The sequence below is a fragment of the Bufo bufo genome, chromosome 4, assembly GCF_905171765.1.
Source record: "Bufo bufo chromosome 4, aBufBuf1.1, whole genome shotgun sequence".
Classification (NCBI taxonomy): domain Eukaryota; kingdom Metazoa; phylum Chordata; class Amphibia; order Anura; family Bufonidae; genus Bufo; species Bufo bufo.
Window position 1 is genome coordinate 171,759,046 of NC_053392.1, and position 27,786 is coordinate 171,786,831.

Here is a 27,786-nt window from a genome sequence, read left to right on the forward strand (position 1 = left end):
CAACCGTGCGTGAAAATCACACCGCATCCGCACTTGCTTGCGGATGCTTGCGATTTTCACGCAGCCCCATTCACTTCTATGGGGCCTGCGTTGCGTGAAAAACGCAGAATATAGAACATGCTGCGATTTTCACGCAACGCACAAGTGATGCGTGAAAATCACTGCTCGTGTGCACAGCCCCATAGAAATGAATGGGTCAGGATTCAGTGAGGGTGCAATGCGTTCAACTCACGCATCGCATCCGCGCGGAATACTCGCCCGTGTGAAAGGGGCCTAACTGTTGTTTTAGGTAATTTTCAGAATAATCTGCCATGTACGTGTACATGAGTAAAAACATTTTATTTGCCATTTTTAGCAGTTTTTTGGTCTGCAATCTCTCTTTAAGACCACATTCAGACAACTGTTCCACGGTTGTCCATGCAGTGCAAACAGCGGATCCGCAAAACACGAACGCCAGCCATGTGCACCCCACATTGTGGTGCGGATCCATTAACTTCAATGAATCCACGATCTGCAAGATGCAGCCAAAGACAGGACATGTGCTATATTTTGCAGGGCAGAGACATGGACCCAGAAGCACATAGAAGCTGTTTAGGCTACTTTCACACTACCGTTCAGAGCGGATCAGTCTGGGGTCTGCCCAGACGGATCCGCTCATATAATGCAGACTTGGGATCCGTTCAGAACGGATCCGTCTGCATTATATTGTAGAAACAATTCTAAGTCTGAAAGTAGCTTCAGACGGATCCGTCCAGACTTTACATTGAAAGTCAATGGGGGACGGATCCGTTTGAAAATTGAGCCATATTGTGTCAACTTCAAACGGATCCGTCCCCATTGACTTACATTGTAAGTCTGGACGGATCCGTTTGCCTCCGCACGGCCAGGCGGACACCCTAACGCTGCAAGCAGCGTTCAGGTGTCCGCCTGCTGAGCGGAGCGGAGGACAAACGGTGCCAGACTGATGCATTCTGAGCGGATCCGCATCCATTCAGAATGCATTAGGGCAGTACGGATGCGTTCGGGGCCGCTTATGAGCCCCTTCAAACGGAGCTCACAAGCGGACAACCGAACGCTAGTGTGAAAGTAACCTTAGATGTAAACCCAACAGTAAAGTTAGACAGTAAATCATTTACAAGCCAACAGCCGTCTCTGTGTCAGTCTCTATGCTTCTGCTTATTTCCAGCAGCCCCTCCCACCTCCTTCTCCTCTATCTTTAGCGTTCTATGTAATTTGATCCTTCAGTAAGCAGGCAGCCTGTATTTTCCAAAGATAGATGAGACTTAGAGGCAAGCAGAAGGAAGGAGAGCAGCCTGATAAGAGGAGAAGGAAGCATTTTTCTCTGATAATATATATTACAAACTTTCTTATATTCACCTGTACTATTAATTTATGGGGAGGGGGGATGAAACAATAGTTACTATTGAAGACTAAAACCTTATGCACACAGCAGAGCCATGCATCTCTACAGTTTCATAGAATAGGGATGTAGACACTGTTGCTTCTGTATGGCACCATGCTATGTAAAATATCTTCCTAAAATACATTCAGTTAAACATAGTATGTTTTTATTCTTTGGGGTTTTATATATATCCAAAGAGACAAAGGGGATTTCACCTTTAATTTTTCAGAGCTTTTTTTTTGGCAATTTTTTTTTTTTGCTTTAGGCAATTAAGCCAGTTTTCCTTTCCACCATTTCAATAAATCTTCCCCAAAACCTTTATGCGTCACCATTTGATTTTTAGAAATTATTAGCAAGTTACAATGTTACCCTGATAGTATTTTGTCTTTTCCAGCCAATGTTCTCAATGGCACCAAGCCTAGCCACCAATGCAACAGCAGCCTTTAATCCATACCTGGGTCCTGTATCACCGGGCCTAGTACAAACTGAAATCCTTCCTACAACACAAGTGCTTGTTGCCGGAAACCCTGGAGTCGCAATGCCACCGTCTGCCGCACAGAAATTGATGAGAACCGACAGACTGGAGGTATGAGCAATGTAACGTAGCGTAATCACCTAACAACATGGATGTCTTTTTTTTTTTTAAAGAATGTAATAAATGCAAAACATACATTTTAGTTGGTTATGCTGTCACTAAAGAACATCAGATGTAATAACCACAGTCTTCACACATTCAGATGCATTAAAGTCCTTGAACCATGAAATGCTTTTATGAATGAAATCTCGACTATTATTAACCCCTTGTGTGCTACTAGGCTAACTGAAGAGTCTACTTTCAGGTGACCTAATTATCTACACTGTAACCATCCTGTATGCTGACTTGTGGCACATTTTAATTGCTTCTAGTTGGAGTCATCCATTCCACGCTGTGAAGACAACAAACTACTTTGGTTGCCAAGTGATAGTAACCAAGGTGTATTCAACAGCAAATGCTTAAAAATTCTGTTTTGTTGCATCATATATAGGTCCAGATGTAGCAGAGCTGAACCTGTTAGTTTACCATTTCTTTAGTACACCATGAGAACATGCTTTTTGGCTACTTATTTTAGAATGATGTACAAGAGCATCTTGTACTAATTGGGGTTTTTACACTTCAATTTTCTAAATAGTCTTAAGCATCTAAAATCAACAGAGATGCCTATAGACATTCATTAAAGGGACCCTCACTTCAGACTGACCTTATAAATTACAGTAAAGAAGGAATAGTATATAGGACACGGGCTCACATTTACTAATGTGAGTGCACCTAGATTTTATTGTAAATTATTCCAAAAAGTGTAGCAAGAATGTGTAGAGAAACTTTTCTGCACCTAGTCCACAAAAATGGTGGTGCTTAACAGCAAAAAGTTGTGGTTTTACAAGAAAGAGGCATGGCATGTAGCTTTTTTTTTTTTTTTTAATATGCAAACCAACATCAAAATACATGATTAAAATGGAATTCCTATTTTGTGTTGGTCAGTTCGATATATAATATGTATATATAGTTTTGCATGAATCTGGTGATGATGGCAATGGTTTTGGTTAGCATGTTTTTTTTATTTAAATTTTTTATTTTTTTGTTTTATTTATTTTATTTGCATTTTTTATTTTTAACTTATTTTTTTTAATTTTTTTATAGTTGCTACATAATATGTCTCCAAAAGGGTTGTTAAAAGACTTCTGGGGGACATTGATATTATTTTTTTTTTTCACTTTTCCACTGTAACTAGGACATCCAAAGGAGTCAAAATTACAGGGGAAAACACCTCATGAAAGTATCAATATGAAGCAAAAGTTTTTATAGCTATAGCTATGGGTTAAATTCAAGGGGTATTCTGCCAATAGACATTTATGGTATTTCTTTAGATAAATGAATGGAACAGGGACTCTGAGTCATGCCTATCAACTTTGCAGAACCTGGCTACCAGAAGGAAGAAGAAGAAGAAGGAGAGAGTTGGCTGCACGTGTGCTTTATAGTCTTTGGGCTGATATGAACAGCCAAGCTGAGCTTAGCTATATTTCATAATTCTCCTCCTACTCCTCCTCCTCTTCACAGCCAGGTTCTATCAGACCAAACGGCACAATCGGGAACATAAAGATGGTCCTAGGGATATACTATAAATGTCTATCATTTTTATAGCACACCTATACAGGCTAACATTTTGCATTTTGCACATCAGATAATATAAAATAATGACTACTGTTCATTCTTTGTTGATGTACATAGTCAAATTTGTCATGTAGAGCATTGTTCCTCAACTCCAGTCCTCAAGACACACCTACCGGTCACGTTTTCTGGATTTCCTTAGTATTGAGCAGGTGATATAACTAGTTTCCATGCATCAGGACTTACCTAGAGGTATTCATTCTGTGGGATATTCTTAAATCATGACCAGCAGTTGATCCCTGAGGACTGGAGTTGAGGAACACTGATATAGAAAGAAGACCCTATGACTTACTTCTTTATTCCACTGATCCAGCAGATACCTTGAAGTGTATACCATTCCAAGCAGCAGTCTCCATGTCTTGGTTGTCAGTAGTGATAGTATTGGCCTCAAAATGCAATGTTAAGCTAAGGAGGATCTACTGTTTGGAATGCTATATACTCCAAGACTGACAAATTGAAAGGTTAGTAGAAGAGACAAGTGGTGTGTTATTATGTTACTGTATCTACCTAGGACTGAGCTCATTTTATTCTACTATGCTTTGTGTAACAGATTATTCCATTCTGCTCATCATATTATGTGCTTTACGCTTGATGCCTTCCTTTTCCATAGAACTTTACCTTTGGATCACCTTTCTGCTTTCTCATGATAGACTCCGCTCTTCATCATAGTTATACTTAACCATTCATCCGTTCACTATTTCTTTGCTTCCAGTTTCCTCTCCTTAAGATGGACATGTAAGGCATGTATGTGACATTTAGGACTGCCGCAGTACTCCATCATTTTCATCTGACATTTCTACACTGAACAAAAATATAAACGCAACACTTTCGGTTTTGCTCCCATTTTGCATGAGCTGAACTCAAAGATCTGAAACATTTTCTACATACACAAAAGACCCAATACTCTCAAATATTGTTCACAAATCTGTCTAAATCTGTGTTAGTGAGCACTTCTCCTTTGCCGAGATAATACATCCCACCTCACAGGTGTGGCATATCAAGGTGCTGATTAGACAGAATGAATATTGCACAGGTGTGTCTTAGACTGCCTACAATAAAAGTCCACTCTGAAATGTGCAGTTTGATCACACAGCACAATGCCACAGATGTCGCAACGTTTGAGGGAGCGTGCAATTGGCATGCTGACTGCAGGAATGTCTACCAGAGGTGTTGCTCATGCAATGAATGTTCATTTCTCTACCATAAGCCGTCTCCAAAGGCGTTTCAGAGAATTTGGCAGTACATCCAACCGGCCTCACAAACGCAGACCACGTGTAACCACACCAGCCAGGACCTCCACATCCAGCATGTTCACCTCCATGATCGTCTGAGACCAGCCACCCGGACAGCTGCAGCAACAATCGGTTTGCATAACCAAAAGATTTCTGCACAAACTGTCAGAAACTGTCTCAGGAAAGCTCATCTGCATGCTCGTCATCCTCATCGGGGTCTGGACCTGACTGCAGTTCGTCGTCGTAACCGACGAGTGTGCAAAGGCTTACATTCGATGGCGTCTGGCACGTTGGAGAGGCGTTCTGTTTACAGATGAGTCCCAGTTTTCACTGTTCAGGGCAGATGGCAGACAGCGTGTGTGGCGTCGTGTGGGTGAGCAGTTTGCTGACGTCAACATTGTGGATCGAGTGGCCCATGGTGGCAGTAGGGTTATGGTATGGGCAGGCGTATGTTATGGACAACAAACACAGGTGCATTTTATTAATGGCATTTTGAATGCACAGAGATACCGTGACAAGATCCTGAGGCTCATTGTTGTGTGTTGTTCATCCACGACCATCACCTCATGTTGCAGCATGATAATGCACGGCCCCATATTGCAAAGATCTGTACACAATTCCTGGAAGCTGAAAACATCCCAGTTCTTGCATGGCCAGCATACTCACCGGACATTGAGCATGTTTGGGATTCTCTGGATCGGCGTATACGACAGTGTGTTCCAGTTCCTGCCAATATTCTGCAACTTCGCACAGCTATTGAAGAGGAGTGGACCAACATTCCACAGGCCACAATCAACAACCTGATCAACTCTATGCGACGGAGATGTGTTGCACTGCGTGAGGCAAATGGTGGCCACACCAGATACTGACTGGTTTTCTGACCCCTTCCCCCCTGTAAGGCAAAACTGTGCACATTTCAGAGTGGCCTTTTATTGTGAGGAGTCTAAGGCACACCTGTGCAACATTCATGCTGTCTAATAAGCACCTTGATATGCCACACCTGTGAGGTGGGATGGATTATCTCGGCAAAGGAGAAGTGCTCACTAACACAGACAGATTTTTGAACAATATTTGAGAGTAATGGATCTTTTGTGTATGTAGAAAATGTTTCAGATCTTTCAGTTCAGCTCATGCAAAATGGGAGCAAAACCAAAATTGTTGCGTTTATATTTTGGTTCAGTGTAGATTCAGATTTATCATTTACAATTTAACAGTAGGCCAGACTGAGTTCTGTTACAGTTTGTTGCTCCTCAAGATAACCATAATGCACTAAAATCAAAGGAGCAGCAAACATGTTTTTTTTATACAATTTATATGTTTAAGATAATTTCTTAAGAAAGGCTATATACTCTAATGGTATGAAAGGTAGGCACCTGAAGATAATGTCTTCAGTGGTTGCATAGCACTGAGTAGAATGGATAGCTAGGTGACCACCCCAAAGAGCATTGTAAGGGTGCCTTCACATATGATGGAAAAATCCACCAGAAAATCCACAGCTTAAATATTTTCCCCATGTTATCCTATGGAGTTGAAAAGTGTCAATCCTTGCCCTGTGTTCCACAGCGAAATGAGATTATTCAGAACAACTAATGATGTGTCGTGGCGTTTCTAAAGTAGAATGTCTTCATTCTTTTCAATGGGGGATGTGATCCGCACAAAAATCTGCAGCAAAATCCCTACCTTTGTAAAAATCTGCACCTGTGTATATTTTCTGGCGGATTTTCCGCCACATGTGAAGGCACCCCAATGGTAAGCTATTATACAATAGGCTGTTACTCAGCTCCCAGGTAAGACATCAAGGAAACTCAGACAATTTAGATGCATTCACATGACCATTTGTATTTTGCGGTCCACAAAACGCAAAAAAAATACATAGGACGTCCGTGTTGCATCCGTTTTTTTTTTTTTTTTGCGGACTGATTGTAACAATGCCCATTCTTGTTCGTAAAACAAACAAGAATAGGATATGTTCTGTCTTTTTTGTGAGACTGTGGAACAGACGGCACACAGTGTGCTATATGCATTTTTTGCAGCCCTATTGCAATGAATGGGTCCATATCCAATTTGCAAAAACTGCAAATTGGATGCAAACAGTCGTGTGAATTGGGCCTAACATATTCTTAGAAATTGAAAGTGTTCTTGGGGATTTTGATTGGCAAACTATCCTTAGGTTGGACCATCAATTTGAGGACCGGCCCGTTCAAGATCTGAGCACAGCTACAAACATATGTATGGCACTGGGATCAGATGAACAGTGAAAGGGCCCTTTGTTCTGCTGATTGGTGGAGGTCCTCCACTAATTATACATTGATGGTCAGTTATAAGGATGGGTCATTAATCAGAAGTCCTGGAGAACCCCTTGAAGTTATTTAGTGATTATTTCTAATTCAGTACATGGATTATAGTGAAAACGTTCTAAAGAGTATAAATGGTGAAATCATCTAGTATCATCCTGCAATTTCTTGGCTTTTTCTTGCATGCTTTATTTTTATTGCTTATGTATTTTGCTTTATGCATTTGCCATGACATGCCCCTGCATTTGCGGCCACAGGTAGTGAGCTCACTTTAACTATGTTAATGGTGGAAGGACTGGCTGGAATGGAAACTGAAGTCCTCTTTTTATTCACAGGCGGCCAGCTACAATCAGGCAGCTGCAGTACGAGCTTCCCCACGTTGCCCAACCAATGACCTCAACCCTGAACTGGAGGGAGCACCCTCTTTATGGGTGAGAGGTAGTTCAGTCTCCATGCCAGCTCAATCCTGGGCCTCTCCAGAACAGAGACTGCCAGTTGTGCCAAATTATGTGTGGTGGTTTTATGATGTGGACTCCTACCCTCTGGGAAGTGAGCTGAGACCAGCAAACTCATTTCACTTAGGACATCAAGCTGGACTTGACCCCCGGTCTCAGAAGAGAAAGGCGAGTGTTCCTCACTATGTACACCATACTATTTCTATCTTTCTGCCTTCTGTGCAAGCTTTGAGTCCATGGAAATCATTGTGACCACATGGATCTTCTAACACTGAATGTATTAATTCTGTTTTGTGTCACTACTTGTATTCACCTTCCATTCCAGTTCATCCCATTACTTCTCAACTCTGGTGCTTACACAGTCAAACCTCATTTTCAAGGCAATCTCTACCATATTCCTTTCCGCTAACTCCATTTCTTCCTTTTCTTCTTTTAAGTCTTATATTCCATATCTTTTGTGTCTTTTTGAAAAGTATTTTTTTGTTCAGTGTCTTTACAGAAATGCATATCAAATGAATAATCATTACATATATTGTGTGCTATCTAATGATATTTACAGTCTAAGATGAGATGTGTTTTCTTGGTACTGTTTTCCATTGAAGAGACTTATTTTCAGGACATGCTCATGGGAAAAAATATGGAAATTAGCCAAACCAGAGACTTCTCCAAAAGGAAGAGCGACCAATATTTAGCTGTTTTTTTTGTTCTTGTTTAGTTCTTGCCCATCGTCAGTGCAGAGCAGGGTACTGGTTGGCTGGACTTTTCCCATGGTCTATTTCTACCCTGGTGGTTCTCTTCAGTGAAAACCGGTACCCTCCATGATTTTTAATCTTGGCAGGTATTCTTGTTTAAGGTCCAGCGTTCGTTCTGACTATAAATAGTGCCAGAGAACAATGGAGGAGATTTATCAAACTGGTGTAAAGTAGACCTGGCTTAGTTGCCCATAGCAACCACTCAGATTCCACCTTTCATTTTCCAAAGGAGCTGTGAAAGGTGGAATCTGATTGGTTGCTATGGGCAACTAAGCCAGGTCTACTTTACACCAGTTTGGTAAATCTCCCCCAATATGTCTACCTGACAATGTAAAGTCCTGGGTTTATGTTGCTTGGGGATGTTCTGGTTACTATTTCTGTTGGCTTTAAACTGAACACTATCAATTCAGCTGCTACCCTTTACATTTTAATATATAGCTAGCATATTCAATAAATATAACATTGAGGCAGATGGATGGTATCCTATGAGTGTGATTTCCGTGAGCTCAATCATATTGCAATTATATAGAATATGCAGGCCGGCCCCAGGAAAAAGGTGTGTTTACTTTTGTGAGCGTTATGAATGACTACACTATATCATGGCACCAGTATGAATAGACAATCGCTCCATTAAAGCAACGCAAGAAGACAGCATGAGCTGGAGAACATAAGTTCATTCAGTTCTATCTATCTATCTATCTATCTAATGTGGCAAAAGAAGGCAGCACTCCAGATTGCAGTGAAAAAGTGGACGGTTTATTCACTCATCAGCAACGTTTCAGCTCTCACATTGGAGCCTTTTTCTACATTTGGGATCTTGGTCGCAGGTCTCCTGGGAGGATTTTTTTGCACCCGTTCCTTTTTTGTGTGCTGCTTTCTTTCTTTTTCTTTTATATATCTATCTATCTATCTATCTATCTATCTATCTATCTATCTATCTATCTATCTATCTATCTATCTATCTATCTATCTATCCTACATCTGTCTATCTATTATCTATCTATCTATTATCTATCTATTATCTATCTATCTATCCTACATCTGTCTATCTATCTATCTATCTATCTATCTATCCTACATCTGTCTATCTATCTATCTATCTATCTATCTATCTATCTATTATCTATCTATCTATCTATCTATCTATCTATCTATCTATCTATCTATCTATCTACAGTATCTATCTATTATCTGTCTATCTATCTATCTATTATCTATCTATCTATCTATCTATCTTCGTCTGTCTGCCTATCCATCCATCTATCCATTCATAATATTTTTGTCTTAAATATTAATATATTTTATATGCTAGAATATTGTCTCTCTATCCCTCTCAACCTCCCTCCATCTATATATATCTGTCCTTCTAGCTATCTATCTATCTGCTCGAGAACGGTCCCAGAAAGCGGACTGAAACGTCGTGTGGGTGAATAAAGGACCTCACATTTTTTTCACAGATTGGAAGTGCTGCAGTCTTTTCTTCTTTGTATTTTTAGACGATGGGTTACGTCTTATTGCGCGCACTCCTTACTTTGGCTACGATTTTGTGCTGCCTTGACTCTTTCTTTTTATCTATCTATTTATCTATCTATCGATCTATCCATCTATTCATCTATTATCTATCTATCTATCTATCTATCTATCTATTTATCTATCTATCCATCTATTCATCTATCTATCTATCTATCTATCTATCTATCTATCTATCTATCTATCTATCTATTCATCTATTATCTATCTATCTATCTATCTATCTATCTATCTATTTATCTGTTCATCTATTATCTATCTGTCCATCTATTATCTATTTATATATCTACTCATCTATCTCTTTCTACTATCTATCTATCTATCTATCTATCTATCTATCTATTCATCTATTATCTATCTATCTATCTATCTATCTATCTATCTATCTATTTATCTGTTCATCTATTATCTATCTGTCCATCTATTATCTATTTATATATCTACTCATCTATCTCTTTCTACTATCTATCTATCTATCTATCTATCTATCTATCTATTCATCTATTATCTATCTATCTATCTATCTATCTATCTATCTATTTATCTGTTCATCTATTATCTATCTGTCCATCTATTATCTATTTATATATCTACTCATCTATCTCTTTCTACTATCTATCTATCTATCTATCTATCTATCTATCTATCTATCTATCTATCTATCTATCTATCTATCAATAAAGCTTTATTGGCAGGTCTAAAATTATAAATTCATATTGCCAAAGTATGAGGGAAATAGGGGGTTGAGGAATGGGGACACACCCGGGTCGGTGTATAGGAGTCCGTGGTGTATCATGACAGGGGGGAAGAAAGGGGTGCGGACACACCCCGGGTCAGGGTATCGGAGTCCATGGCGTATCAGGCTCCTCTCAGTCTGTGGCAGGCACTGATATATTGAGCTGCTATGTCCACAGTGTTCTCATCCTCTCCCAGCAGGATGGGCAGCTTCTCTTCCTCCTCCATGGAGCTGAAGTCTGGGAGTAGATCAGAGAGTCTCCTAAAGTGGATGTCCCTCACTGCTGAGTATTTGGGACAGTATATCAGGATGGGCCTTATCCTCCACCGCCTCCAGGTGGCACTGCTGGCACAGTCTGCTTTCTCTAGGCATGTAGCGCTGTCGATGCCGTCCGGATTCGACGGCCAGGCTGTGGGCGCTTAGTCTGTAGCGGCTCAGGATTTTCCGGTCTCTGGGGTTCCCTAGTTTCCCTAGATATGGACCCAGTTTGTAGTCTCTCTGCAGGCTCTGGTACACCGTCAGCTTCTGGGATGCTCTCATCTCCTTCCTCCATTCACTGACGTATTCCTCTTGTCTCTTGTTTACTGTGTTCCTGATCCTGGCTTTTGTGAGGTGGTGTGGGGTGATTTTCTGGGTTTCAGTAAGCTGATTTTGGGGCTTTGCCTTGCCTGGGATCCCTTGGTGTAGCAAGGCTTTATGGTGATGGGAGCCTTCACTACTACCATGTAGATGGCTCCAGAATGATAGCGCCCTCTTCTGGATTGTAAAGTGTAGAGGCAATCTGCCCAGCTCCCCTCAACAGGCACTATCTATCCAAACAGTAACAGTTAATTGGAAATAGAGTGTGCTGGTGATGAAGCATTTATAGAGATTTAAGTAGGCAATCCAAGAGCAATATGATACAGAATATTGCCAGGTAGTCATGTAAAGTACCGTACGTTGTCACCACAAAATGTTTATATTAATCTTGAGTATCATCTGTCTATCTTTCTATTAGCCATACACACATTTTAAACCTTGGTTAAAAACAAATGAACATAACCTAAGAAAGGTACCAGCCATGAATATTGTAGATAATCTGCTACCATGCACATGTGAGGATGTCTATGTGGGATCTACGGGTGACACACTGTTATGAGGATATTTGGGAGATCTTTGGATGACGCACTGTTATGTGACCATAACCACCCTCGTCTTTTAGAATACACCCATGTACTGCATTATATGGGTCTATTCTTAAAGATGAGGGGGTTATAGTCACATTTAATATTAGCACTGTCCAGAGACTATAATGTAATTGGCCTGTGTTTATATAAAAAATGACTATAACCCTCCTCATGCATAAGAATGCATCTATTTACGGCAGTACATGGGTGTATTCTTAAGGATGAGTGGGTTATAGTCACATTTAATATTAATACTGCCCAGAGACTGTAATGTAATTGACATGTGTTTATATTAAATGTGACTATAACCCCCCTCATCCTTAAGAATGCACCCATGTACTTCAGTTCATGGGTGCATTCTTGTGGATGAGGGGGGTTATAGTCCTATTTAACACACAGTTGTGGGTGTGGTTTTTGCTGGAATCCTCCAATCTTAGGGGGAGAAGTTGTGGGTTCCCGATGCTGAGGGTCAGTGTCTGGGGTGCGCTGCGGGGTCACTGGAGAGGAGGCTGCCGCCGGTCAGTGACGGGATCCGGGGCTGCGGGCACTGACGAGGCCAAACAGAAGGTGAGCACCGGGAGGGGAGAAGTCCGGGAGAGTTGGAGAAGTGATGGAGCACAGCGGACTGTTGTGTGTGTGGACTGAGAGGCTGGGATGTAGCAGAGTCCAGTCTGCTCATGGCTGGAGGGACTGGGGGAGGGGGTAAGTTTATTGGTGGAGTCGGCAGTTTCCGCCGGCGCACACCACCAATCAGCAGTACGTACAGGCGGCAGTGCAGCGGAGAAGGAGAACTGCTCTTCTCCCCCTTCCTCTTCTATGGAGCTGCGTACTATGGACTTGCTGGCTGGCGCATTCAGCTTCAATGAATACTTAACTGCCGCCTCCCGCCCCACATTTAAATCGCAGGAGCAGGCTAATTAAAAGCTCCTGCAACCCTGTAATACTGCTGGCCTGCTTGATTTTCGACAGATTCGCATTATAAGACCCAGTAACTTTTCCCCCCCACTTTGAGTGGAAAAAAAAGTGCGTCTGATAAAGCGAAAAATACGGTAATCACTATGACGTGTAGCAGCAACATAAGGCCTGAGTTACACAGATGATTAATAATAGCCCACTTTACTGACATCTGCTGCTATTTCTAGAAATTTCTGCAGTTGTCCTAGTATAGAATTATTACAAAATAACTAAATAATAATGTATTACTAAATAATACATTCATTAATAATGTAACAAAGTAATGAAACTATCTGCCTTAAACATAATACAAGTGAAGTGTGTGAAGCTGTATATAGCCTACAGTGCTATGATTGACAGTCCTTTGATATTGATATTCCTGGATATAAATGCCATCATAATTAATTTATGTGAAGCTGCGCAGAACTGCAATATTTCTATAATTCAAATGCACATAAATTCATAATGGAAAACATATCATGTATAATGAATGTACACAACATACAGTCAGGTCCATAAATATCGGGACACCAACACAATTCTAAAATTTTTGGCTCTATACACCACCACAATGGATTTGAAATGAAACGAACAAGATGTGCTTTAACTGCAAATTGTCAGCTTTAATTTGAGGGTATTTACATCCAAATCAGGTGAACGATGTAGGAAGTACAACAGTTTGCATATGTGCCTCCCACTTGTTAAGGAACGAAAAGTAATAGGATAATTGGTTTCTCAGCTGTTCCATGGCCAGGTGTGTGTTATTCCCTCATTATCCCAATTACAATGAGCAGATAAAAGGTCCAGAGTTCATTTCAAGTGTGCTATTTGCATTTGGAATCTGTTGCTGTCAACTCTCAAGATGAGATCCAAAGAGCTGTCACTATCAGTGAAGCAAGCCATCATTAGGCTGAAAAAACAAAACAAACCCATCAGATGGATAGCAAAAACATTAGGCGTGGCCAAAACAACTGTTTGGAACATTCCTAAAAAGAAGGAACGCACCGGTGAGCTCAGCAACACCAAAAGACCGGGAAGACCACGGAAAACAACTGTGGTGCATGACCGAAGAATTCTTTCCCTGGTGAAGAAAACACCCTTCACAACAGTTGGCCAGATCAAGAACACTCTCCAGGAGGTAGGTGTATGTGTGTCAAAGTCAACAATCAAGAGAAGACTTCACCAGAGTGAATACAGAGGGTTCACCACAAGATGTAAACCATTGGTGAGCCTCAAAAACAGGAAGGCCAGATTAGAGTTTGCCAAACGACATCTAAAAAAGCCTTCACAGTTCTGGAACAACATTCTATGGACAGATGAGACCAAGATCAACTTGTACCAGAGTGATGGGAAGAGAAGAGTATGGAGAAGGAAAGGAACTGCTCATGATCCTAAGCATACCACCTCATCAGTGAAGCATGGTGGTGGTAGTGTCATGGCGTGGGCATGTATGGCTGCCAATGGAACTAGTTCTCTTGTATTTATTGATAATGTGACTGCTGAAAAAAGCAGCAAGATGAATCCTGAAGTGTTTCAGGCAATATTATCTGCTCATATTCAGCCAAATGCTTCAGAACTCATTGGATGGCGCTTCACAGTGCAGATGGACAATGACCCAAAGCATACTGCAAAATCAACGAGTTTTTTAAGTGAAAGAAGTGGAATGTTATGCAATGGCCAAGTCAATCACCTGACCTGAATCCGATTGAGCATGCATCTCACTTGCTAAAGACAAAACTGAAGGGAAAATGCCCCAAGAACAAGCAGGAACTTAAGACAGTTGCAGTAGAGGCCTGGCAGAGCATCACCATGGATGAAACCCAGCGTCTGATGATGTCTATGCGTTCCAGACTTCAGGCTGTAATTGACTGCAAAGAATTTGCAACTAAGTATTGAAAAGTGAAAGTTTGAGTTATGATTATTCTTCTGTCCCATTACTCTTGGTTCCTTAACAGGTGGGAGGCACATATGCAAACTGTTGTAATTCCTACACCGTTCACCTGATTTGGATGTAAATACCCTCAAATTAAAAGCTGACAGTCTGCAGGTAACACAGTCTGCAGGCACATCTTGTTAGTTTCATGTCAAATCCATTGTGGTGGTGTATAGAGCCAAAAATGTTAGAATTGTGTCGATGTCCCAATATTTATGGACCTGACTGTATACAAATGAGTAAAAATGTAAAGCACTATTATCTGTAAATGAGATTGTAAATAATATAAGTGGTTCTACTGCTCTGCTTGTCAAGGTTATTCCAGGTTCATACATGTTTAAGGGGAAATTCACATGCGACAGATTTGTTGCAGAAATTTCCATGACTGAAAATCACTTCCATTCATCTGATTGAGGATGTTTCAGCCGTACACACATGGATATCTCACAGAAATTTCTGCAAAAAAACTATAGGGCTATGTCCACACAGTGAATTTTCCCCCCAGATTTTGGTGCATTTTCCGCATTTTCTTTTAATCCCCTGCCTCAATTTCCATCATGCTAATTCAACCATGTAAACATACCCTAGCAGTATGGCCACATGGAGTGGATTTTCCACAGCAGAATTTGTACTGCAAACTTCACTCTATGCATAGCAAATGGTGAAATCAGCAGTGGAAATACACAGCACAAATTGACATCCTCTGGATTAAAGGTGTTATCCTCTGGCAAATGTAAAAAAAAAAAAAAAAAAAGACATCATATAGTCCATGACAACCCCTTTCTAACAAAGCTAGAACCAGCCCTGTACCTCACATGGATCCGGAGATCTCCCCATTCATTGTTCTGCTAGATTTATATCAGGCTGACAGCTCAAGGGGAGTGTCTTTTCTGCTGCAGCAAAGGGGGCGTGTCCATGCTCATCCTATCACAGCTCAGGAGGCAGTGGAAGGATGAAACTGAGCATGTGCGGCCTTCTCAGTGAGATGGACAAAGAAATAAGAAAGCAAACAAACAGCAGGTGGCGCTATACAGATACATTTTAATGAATAACTATGTGGCTATGCAAATTTTTTATTACATATAAATACAAAAGTACTCAGATCCAGGTGCTGGTTTGGAGACTGTAGACAGGCCCGGCGCTATAATAAGGCAGACCAAGCCGCTGCCTTAGGGCTCAAAGACGCGGGGGGGGGGGGGCTGGGGGAAAAAAACTTTTTTAAATAAATCACTAGCCCCGCCGGCCGCACACCTACACTGCAGAGTCAGTGTATACAGATGTTGTACAGCACAGCCTACATGGTCGGAATACTGTCCGCTCCCAGGCTCTGTCCCCTCCTGCCCCACATTTCTCTCCCAGCAGCCCCTGCCTCAGCCTTTACCTGCTCTTCTGTGCAGTTGCCTTCGCTCCTTCCGGCCTCTCTCCGATTGGCGCCGCTCTAGCCCGCCCCCCGCTGTTCTACGACCGCTGGGAAAAGCTAAGCAGGTATAGAGGAGGTGCAGGCTCCTGACACTGAACACTAGTCCAGTCCATGTAAGTGTGCAGCATACTGTTGTGTTACAAATATGGCTCCATTTTTCCACAGGGCTCAAGGTATTGCCCAATGCTCAAAGTAAGAGTGCGTGTGGCATCTTAATTGCACGTGCTAGTGGGGGCCTCCATATGCCCCCACTTATACCTAGGGCTTTGCCCATTTATTATACTTTAGGTTACTGAAGCCACCTAGATTATTTCTACAATTGTGCTGGTTTACTTTAAACTGAATAACTAGCCACATGTATGCCCTCTATCCCCTGATTAGTGTGACTGGCGGCGGGCAGGGGGGCGCCAAAGTGTAGCTTCGCTTGTGTTGGCAAAAATCCTTGCACCGGCCCTGACTGTAGAATATTTTTTGTGGGATGACCCCTTTAAATATCTGCACCACATGTCAATTTATTTATTCAATTTTTTGCAATATGTAAATTAGTTTATTTTTTATTTTTATGTTATCCACATTGCTAGTACTGTAGAATGCTGAGTATTTCCTGCACACAACTCTCTTGTGTGAACACACTGTACTCTTAGGTATGTAAGACCTTTTAGGTGGGGGAAGAAGACAATAATTAGTAGTTAGTTATATATGAACTGGCTTTGTTGGCATGATGACTGTAAATAGACAAAGCCACTTTATTCTTTATACAGTTTTATTGGCTGTGCTTGGCATGGTCTCCGACCTGGTTTGAGCAAAGCTAAGAGCTCCCTCTAGTGGCTTTCCATAGAACATGCAGTTGCTGGGAATATTCACTCTAGTACTGTATGTGCATACAGTTAAAATAATACCAGCATGTTTCTGTCTGGATAGTGTTTTCTATTCACTCGAGGTTAAATTACTGGTGCAATTTGTGAAAATGAATTAATAGAAATGTAACCAAACCTTAATTGACTTAAAATCTCACTTCTGCCATAGTGGAAATTGCTACCGCTCTCTTGTGCACTTGCTTATAGACACATGCCCTGGGTGCACGACATGAATACATCGTTGTCCCTTTATTTTGGTGTTTGCAGTTTTATCCAACCAGGTAACGCTCTCTGCTGATGTGTCTCCAGGTTTGTCGAGAGTATCAACGTGGCAACTGTAACAGAGGAGAAAATGAATGCAGGTTTGCGCACCCATCTGAGAGTGCAATGATCGACACCAACGATAACACCGTTACCGTGTGTATGGATTATATTAAAGGAAGGTGTTCACGGGAAAAGTGCAAATACTTCCACCCCCCTGCACATTTGCAAGCCAAGATAAAGGCTGCACAATACCAGGTCAACCAGGCTGCAGCTGCTCAGGCAGCAGCAACCGCAGCAGCCATGGTAAGTTTACGCTGTCCACTATCAGCCAAATTGCCAATCCTGTACAATGACTTTCTTGAATGAGTGTCTCTAATGCTGCATTAAGGAAAAGGTACAGATAGAGGTGCACTGACTTGGTGAGATGTAGAGGAGCTGAGTTTGTCATTGGCCACAATGTGTCATTTTTGGATTGTCTTATACTCTATAGCAGAATGAATTCTGTATAATTGCATATGCCAGGCTATGTAGTAGGAAAGTATATGAATATGTCCTAAGGCTCTAATATTGAAAGTGCATACAGCTACGTCTTGTGTGGGTAATATCTTATTTTGTCCTTTGTGCAATACATTTTACCGTTTAAGTAACATTTTAGCAGCAAAAGCCATAACAAAAGACAAGTAGGAGAGCTTGCTTTGACGGCTTGATTATGGTAACCTACTGGGCAATATAACACTGCGGGAGGAGACGGTCTGCCTATGCTGTATAATACTAATGGATTATGCCCCGATCTGTCTTGCCTTCCATAACACTTGCACACAAGTCATCAGAATTTAGATAGACGGTAAACTCTGAAAGGGGCTGCTGTGAATTTTGGTGGCTTCATTTTGAACCTGTCAGTGTCCTTATATGATTCTTAGCAATTCCATTAACAGATTATATAGAGCAAATGTTTTTTATTTTTTTTATCCTTCTTGAAGGGAGTCTAAGTCTTAAGATATAAATCGTCTTCTGGTCAGGTCATGATCTGCTCCTCTGTGTGGTTGGTTGAGCATAGATCTCGCCAAACCTTCTTAACACTTCAGTCTTAATACGAGACTCCAAGGAAAAGGTTGCTTTGAAGATGACACCTTGACATGCGGGCCTCTAACTTATTAAAGTGTAACTCTGAAAATGTATTTTTCAGAGTTAAAGAGGACCTGTCCTCTCTCCTGGCATGTCTGTTTTAGTAACTGCTTGCATTCTTCATGCCATAACACTTCTTATAGCTCTATGGTGTGCCATTCCACTATTATTCCTTCTAGAAGTTATGAATGAATTATTAACAGTTTGCAGATGGATGTTACCACTTGGGGGGTGTCCCTGCACAGTCTGACACTGGCAGCACTGATTGGATTACATCAGACTGTGCAGGTGCACACCCTCAGCTGGTAACACTCAGCTTTATCTTTACTGCGAACTGCTAGTAACATCTAGAAGGAATAATAGAGGAATGGCACAATATAGAGTCATAGGAATAGATGCTCCAGAATTGTTATTACAGGGGGATTCAAGTATTTGTCAAAACAGACATGGAGGCAGGAGAGGTGACAGGTCCTCTTTAATCTAACCCTAAAGTCTCACCTGTGTTCCTTCACTGCGGACATACCCAGGGTCTATTCTCTTTCCCTAGACTTACAGCCTAGGTAGGGAGAGAAATCTTAAAGTGGCCGTAGGTGCAATCTTAAGGTGGCAGGGAGAGAAATCTGAAGGTGGCCATTGGTGCAATCCCCTGATTCTTTAAAAATAAATGGTAAAACTCCAGCATCCCATAAAAATGTGAAGTTTATTCTCATAAACCATTAGATGCTTATGAGTTTCAGACAAGTAAATATGTACCATTCTCAGTCATAGAGACTAAAGACAGTAAATATCTACTTGTCTGAAACGGGTAAGTGTCTCTCATATTTCATCTGATGTTTTCAATGTGACAAATAAACTCTTAAAGTTTCACGGCATGCTGGAGATTTAGTTTGTGTTTTTGAAGTATATGGCCATGTGCATGAGTCCTTAGGCAGGTTGTCAGATGGCTTATTACACCTCTAGTAGGCAGTTTTGTGCCAGGGGAAAACAACCCTGGATATGTCCTCAAAGCAGAAACCCAGTTAAAGGTCGCTTTCAGACGAGCGAGTGTCACGCTCCGGACTCGCAGCGCAGCACCCGTCCTGAACTTCCAGCACTACTGGGGTCGCATAGCATTATATTTATTTGTGAGATCTGGAATGTAGTGGATAACGCTGACATAATGCTGCCAGTGTTATATAATACATTCCAGAACTGTAAAGGTTACATAGAATCATAAATCAATAAAATGCTATGTGACCCCGGAAGGGCTGGGAGGTCAGGACGGGTGCTGCGCTGCGAGTCCGGAGCGTGACACTCGCTCGTCTGAAAGGGGACAAAGGGGTAGTCCCATCTTTTAAAATGATGACATGTCACTAGGACACACCTCTCTTACCTCCACAGATCATAAAGTAACCATAGCCCATCACTTTATAACATGTGGGAATATCCATTTACAAAAGACTTTGGACAGTGACAGAGTAGGCCTCGGTGGATAAAATCAGAATTTTCCATTTTTGCACAGTGTTGCCCTTTAGTTGATACTCCATACACAAGTCGTTAAATAAATTACTACCGCCCTAAAAAACTGAAATAAAGCGCATGCTTCTCCATTGGCCATTGTGATGGCTCAGCAATATGTAATGGGTATTACATATACAGGCGAAACAAAAAAAATTAGAATATTGTGCAAAAGTCCATTTATTTCAGTAATGCAACTTAAAATTTGAAGTTTGTGAAAAGGTTCAATATTCTAGGCTCAAAGTGTCACACTCTAGTCAGCTAATTAATCCATACCCCCTGAGAAAAGGGCACCTCAAAATTGTGACTTTGGGGTTTTCATAAGCTGTAAGCCATAATCATCCAAATTATAACAAATAAAGACTTGAAATATCTCGCTTTGCATGTAATGAGTCTATCTCATATGTTAGTTTCACCTTTTAAGTTGCATTACTGAAATAAATGAACTTTGCACGATGTTCTAACTTTTCGAGTTTCACCTGTATATACGTATAACCCACTTTAAACAATGCATGGATTAAAAATAATACAAAAAAAAAAAAAAGCATGCAAAAGTTTACTACATACAGTAGGTAAAGAAAGTTAAAGTCATTTGCTGGTTTCACTCCATTGAAAACGGTAGATTTATATATATATTTTTTTTACTTGCCTTGAAAATACCAGCAAATCCTATATCAGCCACTGCCTTAATAATGTATGCTAATTCTCCTTTAAAAAGTTGTATGAGAGTAACAAACCAAAGCCTTTATTGTGCATGTTTAGTCTTGTATATGTTATTATACGGCATTCGGATGATTTGTTTTTTTTATTTGTTTTTTTTTCTCACCTACCAAAATATGCACTGCTGCCCCCATGATGCACCTCTGCTTGCTGTTTATGTTAATGCGCTTGAACCCCATTGGCCCATTGCCATCATGTGCTCGCTGCCTGCTAATTAAGACTCAGTCGGCTGTCAAATCACTGAAGCGAAACCTCGAGGCAACCTTTGACCTGGTACTATGACCTTTCACCTTTTAGCTTGGCATGTAGCTTTTACTGTAGAAACCAGTGTTAAGCTTGCAAGCATAGAGTATGTTATCTAGATGTTTTCTGTGGTCATAAAATGAGATGTAAAACTGAGTGTGGTTAACAGGGGCTTATATTAGATGAAGCAGAGCTACAGCACATTGGTATAGCACGCTGTGTTGTCTGTGGTTTTACATAGGATTGCAGGCAAAATCTTTAGTGAAGGATTTTTCTCTCTGTGCAAGCAACAGAACCCCTAAGAGTTAAATGACCCATTCAGCTTTGCTACATCGGTATAGATAGCAATCTATTCTTATGCGTAGTATTTACCGCAATAACCACATTCAGTGCCACCTCAGCAGAAATAGTATTACTATCATCTAGACCACATTCATAAATGTGTGTACTATATGTGTGTGGTTGGCATGGCTCTATTGCTACTCTTATGTACGTGTAGTTTTAACATTTGTAAGTCAATGTTAACATACCTGCATGCACGGGTAAGGTTTGCATGACTACATGTAGATAGGTTTGGGGAAGTGTGGGTATTTTTTCTACATGATCCTACCTTCTTCAGTCATTTTCTGGGGTAACTGTTGCTTTAATTGTTGACCTTCATGGAGCTAGCAGTGCAATTTTTTATTTCCCTAAAAAGATACAATGAAATGATAACCGTGTAAACTTCTACCTGCCATATAGCTCCGAATTGCGGTATTTTTTATTAATATACTCTTGTACATTTTCTCCCGCAAGGTACAGATATTATTCACCTATAATATCTGTTGCCTGTGTGATGAGGAGATGTAATTGACCCTAAATCAGGGGTCAATGATTCCCCCAGGGTAGGGTTTATGACATTAGTGCAGTAGTTTAGCGTGCTGCTTTATCTGCTTATGGCTCATTTCCCTCCGACCTGGAGAAGTCTGCAGTGAATTCACTTACCTGCCGCCTTTTCCAGCTCAGAGAGGTTTTTTTATGATGACAGTCTGGTCTTTTTACTATTTATTTATTTTTGTTCCTAATTTCTTTTATGGTTTCTTCCTCCACCTCCGGATTGAAGGGAATTCCTCAAACTATACTTCCCCCATTACCAAAGAGGCCTGCACTTGAAAAAACCAATGGTGCCACCGGAATGTTTAATACGGGTTTTTTCCAGTATCAACAGGCTCTTGCCAACATGCAGCTCCAGCAGCAGGCGGCCTTTTTCCCACCAGGTAAGCCCAATGTGAAAATATTTGTTGACTGGCATGATGTATAACTTGGTGTGTAGAAGACTAAACCTCCTAAATATTATATACTCAGCGTAGTCTAACATTGTATTAACAAAAGAGATGAGCACATTTCTTAAAATACTTTTTGTGTCCGATACAGCAAATTTTTAAAAAAATCGGATTTGGATCTGAATCAGTTTTACCCAAATGAAATATGCCCCAGTTGCTTTGAAAATATAACAGTCTGTGGTCTCCTAGGACTCATATTGTTCTAAAAAGAATCTGTGAATAAATAAGAGTCCTAAAAGACACAAACAAGGGGGATAAGGGTGGTGGAGAGAGATCTACAACCAATATCCTACGTGAAACATGCTAGCCAGTTCTCCTTCCAAAAGGATGAGTGCATGGGGAGTCTCAAGAGGAAATTGCCCTGGTTAGTAGTGATGAGCGGCAGGGGCAATATTCGAATTTGCGATATTTCGCGAATATTTGGGCGAATATTCGCCATATATTCGAGAATTTGCGAATTCATGATCTCCAGGCATTATTTTCTTGATTGCGAAAATTTGCCGAAAATTTGCCGAAAATTTTTCGCATAAAAATTTGCATGAACTGGTATTTTTAAAAAAATTTAATATTCGCGATTACGAATATATTTTACAATATTCTAAATATTCGCGAATTCTCGAAGTGCCGATATTCGCGATTAAAATTCGCAATTCGAATATTCGTGATCAACACTACTGGTTAGCAGAGTGGCCTTAGCAGTGCTCTTTCTCATTAGGGAGACCAACAAGTATGCATGAGTAGTGTTGGGCGCGAATATTCAAATCGCGAATATTAACCGGAATATCGGCACTTCGAGAATTCACGAATATTTAGAATATAGTGATATATATTCGTAATTTTTAATATTCAAGATTTTTTTTCATCAGTAACCTCCCTTCTTGCTAGTGGGCCAATGAGAAAGCTGAAATGTCTTTGTCTGAGCTTAGCAACATCCCTAGTAACCAATAGAAAAGTTGCCTACCCCTTACTATATAAGAACCTCCCCAGCAGCCATTTTCTACAGTTTTTTTTAAAGTTCTGAGAGAGACAGCAGTGTCATTGCTGTGCTCTCTGCTTTCCACACTACATTAGATGGATAGTTAGTTAGCTTATATATATAATACAGATAGTTAGTGGTAGATAGTCAGTGTAGGTTATATTCTGATATAGTGTAGCTGTTGCAATGCAGTGTGTTAGTGTGATAGGTTCTGCTGTCCATACATAGATGCAGACCTTCTAAAATGTGAAATTTCACGTATTGCACCAAAATATTTGCATCATTAGTTCCGATTAGCGCAATCGCAAATATATTGGAGCACTCTAACTGCATATAAAGCCATTTTTAATGTTCTGCCGTACCAACCATTTTCTCCAGTCTCAGGGAACTTCTAGCGGCTTGTAAAATGTAGTAAAGTGACCCACGCTTGCATTTTGCGCGCATTACGCAAATATTACATTGCCGATTTTTTGCAATTAAGAAAATAATCTCGAATTCGCAAATATATCAAGAATATTTGGGCAAATATTCTTGAAATATATCAAATTTGAATATAGTCCATGCTGCTCATCATTTTGCATAAGGAGTATTTAGTTCACCCATTTTTGGCATTGACTCAAAATGGGTCAGTTGTAATCCAAATTTTTGTTTGAAATTCAAGATGAATTCCAAATTAGTAGAATCCATTTGCTCGTCTCGAATTAGTTTGTATAATAGGGAAGGGAAGTTTGCAAGCAGTAGTGAGTAGTGTTGAGCGAATTGGGTTTGGATTGCTATATCCGAACCAGATTAGTTTGTAAACTTCATTAAAGGGGTTTATGAATTAAGCAAATGAAAATGCCTAAATATTACTTTACTATAAATACATTCCCAAAAATCTTTCATTAGTCGTAATGCCTCATTTAGTCTGGGGAGCAATCATTAAGAGAAATAAAATTCCCGCCGTCCTACTAGTACACACAAAACCTTTCTTAATCACACAGCAGGACACAGCCACATCCCCACCTCCTCTCTGTACTTCAGGTATCCTCATGAACTCCAATCCTACAGATATTCAGCTGAATATCATATTAAACTGTATTCAGGATCATAATCCCTGACAAGCAGAGCAGAGAGGAGGATGAGGCAGCTCTTTACCTCAGTGTTGTGAAGTAACTCGTCCTCCTGTGTGGTTAGGACAGGTTTTGTGTGCTCTACCTGAAGCGTTCTGTACTAAGTGGGCTGCTGAATATGTGGAGTTAAAGAATTGGAGTTTAAGACAAGGAGCAAGACACTAAGGTTTGATAGATTGTCCTTGTGTGTTGTTGGCTTGATTCTAGCTACTCCTCCAACTGCAGCAGACAGGGTCTAACTCTTAACTCATATTTACTGTTTTTCTTCTTTACTGTTCATCCCCATTTAAACATGTGCCCCATGGACAATGCTACTAAGTGTGTGTCCTGTGCAATGTATGGATGCCTTGAAGAGCCTTTCAAGGGTAAATACATTTGCACTAGATGCAATCATGTTGCATATTTGGAAGCCCAGATCTTGGATCTAAATAAGCAGCTTGAAACACTTAGGGGCATTGTAGACCTGGAGAGACGCTTAGACCTCACTGTGCAGGCACTGACTGGGGTCAGTGAAATGGAGGTGGGAGGAGGACAAGATCAGGACTATCAGATCAGCAGTTGGGTTAATGTGGGAAGAAGGGGTAGAGGGAAAAGTGCTGGGGAGGCTAGTCCTGAGCTGGACCGCCCTAGTAAATATGCCTGTTTGGCTGATATTAGGGATGAAAGCCCAGGGCCAGCAACACTGCAGCAGGGCAATTCTCCTAGAAATCAGGAGGATGACCTCTGCAGGAAGGATGGGAAAAGGAGTGCAGCAAAGGTTATACAGATGCTAGTGGTAGGGGACTCTATTATTAGGAGGACAGACAGGGTCATCTGTCGCCGAGACCTTGAATGCCGAACAGTGTGTTGTCTGCCGGGTGCTCGGGTTCGGCATATTGCGGATCGGATTGACAAATTGCTGGGTGGGGCTGAGGTACACATTGGCACTAATGACAAAGTCAGGGGGGAATGGAAGGTCCGTAAAAATTAGAGAAGCTCAAGTCCAGGACCTCCAAGGTAGTGTTTTCAGAAATACTACCAGTGCCACGAGCGTCACCAGAGAGACAACGGGAGCTTAGGGAGTTAAATAAGTGGCTCAAAAGCTAGTGCAGGAAGGAAGGGTTTGGGTTCATGAAGAACTGGGCCGACTTCTCTGTCGGTTACAGGCTCTACAATAGGGATGGGCTGCACCTTAATGGGGAGGGTGCAAATGCCCTGGGGGGAAAATGGTTAGATGGCTGGAGGAGCTTTTAAACTAGGATCTGGGGGAGGGGATCATGCTAATAAGGGGGTAGATAGTGTAGATAGAGAGTGGGATATAGAAGGGGACAGTGGGGATTTAGTGGGGGCTGGGGTTAGCGAGGAAAGTAGGGAGAAGACTGAGCATAACAATACACTTATGAAAAATAGAACTGCTGGTAACAAGAACCTGTTGCATACAAACATCAACCAAGGTAACCCAAAAATCCCGGATATTCACTTTACAGATAATAATAATTTAAAATATATTTTCACAAATGCCAGAAGTCTAGCTAGCAAAATGGGAGAGCTGGAGGTATGGTACTAGAAGAACACATAGATATAGTTGGTGTGGCTGAGACATGGTTAGATTCTTTGCATGACTGGGCTGTAAATATTAAGGATTTTACACTATTTAGGAAAGATAGGGTCAATAGAAAAGGAGGTGGCGTGTGCCTGTATGTGAGGAGTGATCTGAAGACAAGTGTGAAAGAGGCAATTGTGGGTGCGGATGGTGAGGATGTGGAAACATTATGGGTGGAAGTTCAAAGTAGGGGTGCACCGAAATTCCGGCAGCCAAAAATATTGGCCGAAAATGTACCTAATCCATTTCCGAAAATATGGGGTGTGGGATTTGTCACCCACCAAGTAGCTCACCATCTGCGGGCGGGTGCCGGGCGGGCGGTTTACTTTAAGTCACTGCATCTTTATTTTACCTTACAATCGTGACGCTCCAGTAACAACTCTGCAGGCAGAGCGGAGGGCGGCGTAACGTCACTTACTCACGTGACGCGCCTGCTCCGCCTCCTTCATTCATAAAGTGGGCGGAGCAGGTGCGTCACGTGAGTAAGTGACGTTACGCCGCCCTCCGCTCTGCCTGCACAGTTGTTACTGGAGCGTCACGATTGTAAGGTAAAATAAAGATGCAGTGAGTGATTAGTCTGCTGTGAGCAGCAGGGCCGGGGCTGTTATGGGTAGGGGGATCGGTCTATGGCACTGCTATGGGGAGGGGGGATCTGTGCACTGTTATGCCCATAACAGTGCACATATCCCCCCCTCCATAACAGCGCCACCCACAGATCCCCCTCTCCATAACAGCGCCACCCACAGATCCCCCTCTCCATAACAGCGCCACCCACAGATCCCCCTCTCCATAACAGAGCCACCCACAGATCCCCCCCTCCATAACAGAGCCACCCACAGATCCCCCTCTCCATAACAGCTCCACCCACAGATCCCCCTATCCATAACAGCGCCACCCACAGATCCCCCTCTCCATAACAGAGCCACCCACAGATCCCCCTCTCCATAACAGAGCCACCCACTGATCCCCCTCTCCATAACAGAGCCACCCACTGATCCCCCTCTCCATAACAGAGCCACCCACAGATCCCCCTCTCCATATATAATATGATTTATTAAATTCATGAAAAAGAATTATTAACAAAATCATTAAAAAAAAAAAGTATTTTAAAAGTATTTGGGCAAAAAGGCAGTTTCGGTTTCGGTTTTCGGTTAAGGGCATCCAGAATTTTCGGTTTCGGTTTCGGACCAGAATTTTCATTTCGGTGCACCCCTAGTTCAAAGGGATATAAACACTGAAAAAATAATACTTGGTGTAATCTATAGACCCCCTAAAATCACAAAAGAGATAGAAATGTAACTGTGTAACCAAATAGAGCGGGCGACACAGGCTGGTACAGTGGTCATAATGGGAGATTTTAACGTCCCAGACATTGACTGGGGACATGATTCTGCCTCAACCGCAAAGGAGAGAAGATTCCTCAACTTGCTGCAGGACCACTTTATGGGCCAGTTTGTAGAAGCTCCCACTTAGGGGCATTACTCTGTTGGATCTGGTAATCTCTAATGATGCAGAGCTTGTTGGAAACGTTACTGTTCGAGAAAGACTAGGTAATAGTGACCACAATATAATTATATTCCCCCTAAACTATAAGAAGCAAACTCTGTCAGGCAGAGCAAAGACACTGAATTTCAAAAAGGCTAATTTCCCTGGGTTGAGGGCAGCATTTCAGGGCATAGACTGGGAGCAGCTACTGTCGCATAATAATACTGAGGATAAATGGGAGAGCTTTAAAGCCACATTGAGTAATTGCACAAAAAAATGTATATTCCTTTAGGTAACAAGTATAAACGACTAAAATTAAACCCCCCATGGCTTACTGCTACTGTAAAAAGGGCAATAAAAGACAAAAAAAGGGCATTTAAAAAATACTAATCAGATGGGTCAGCTGTAGCGTTTGAAGATTTCAAAGGGCTTAATAAAATCTGTAAAAAGGAGGTAAAATTAGCAAAAATACTAAACGAACAGCAGGTAGCAATAGAGAGCAAAACAATCCCAAAAAAATCTT

General features: G+C 41.3%; 1 protein-coding gene across 11 annotated transcripts in view; it reads left to right on the forward strand.

The window, feature by feature from the left end:
- MBNL1 (muscleblind like splicing regulator 1) overlaps window positions 1-27,786 on the forward strand; it is a 209,371-nt gene that overhangs the window by 166,256 nt on the left and 15,329 nt on the right. For 6 of the 11 annotated variants that reach the window (XM_040428118.1, XM_040428111.1, XM_040428114.1 and 3 more), the window contains 5 exons: window positions 1,797-1,988; window positions 7,470-7,757; window positions 17,247-17,504; window positions 20,763-20,816; window positions 21,889-22,042. In XM_040428118.1, coding sequence (XP_040284052.1) covers window positions 1,797-1,988; window positions 7,470-7,757; window positions 17,247-17,504; window positions 20,763-20,816; window positions 21,889-22,042 — 946 coding nt within the window. The remainder of the gene's footprint in view (window positions 1-1,796; window positions 1,989-7,469; window positions 7,758-17,246; window positions 17,505-20,762; window positions 20,817-21,888; window positions 22,043-27,786) is intronic. The other 5 variants (XM_040428119.1, XM_040428120.1, XM_040428121.1 and 2 more) reach the window with 3 other exon arrangements.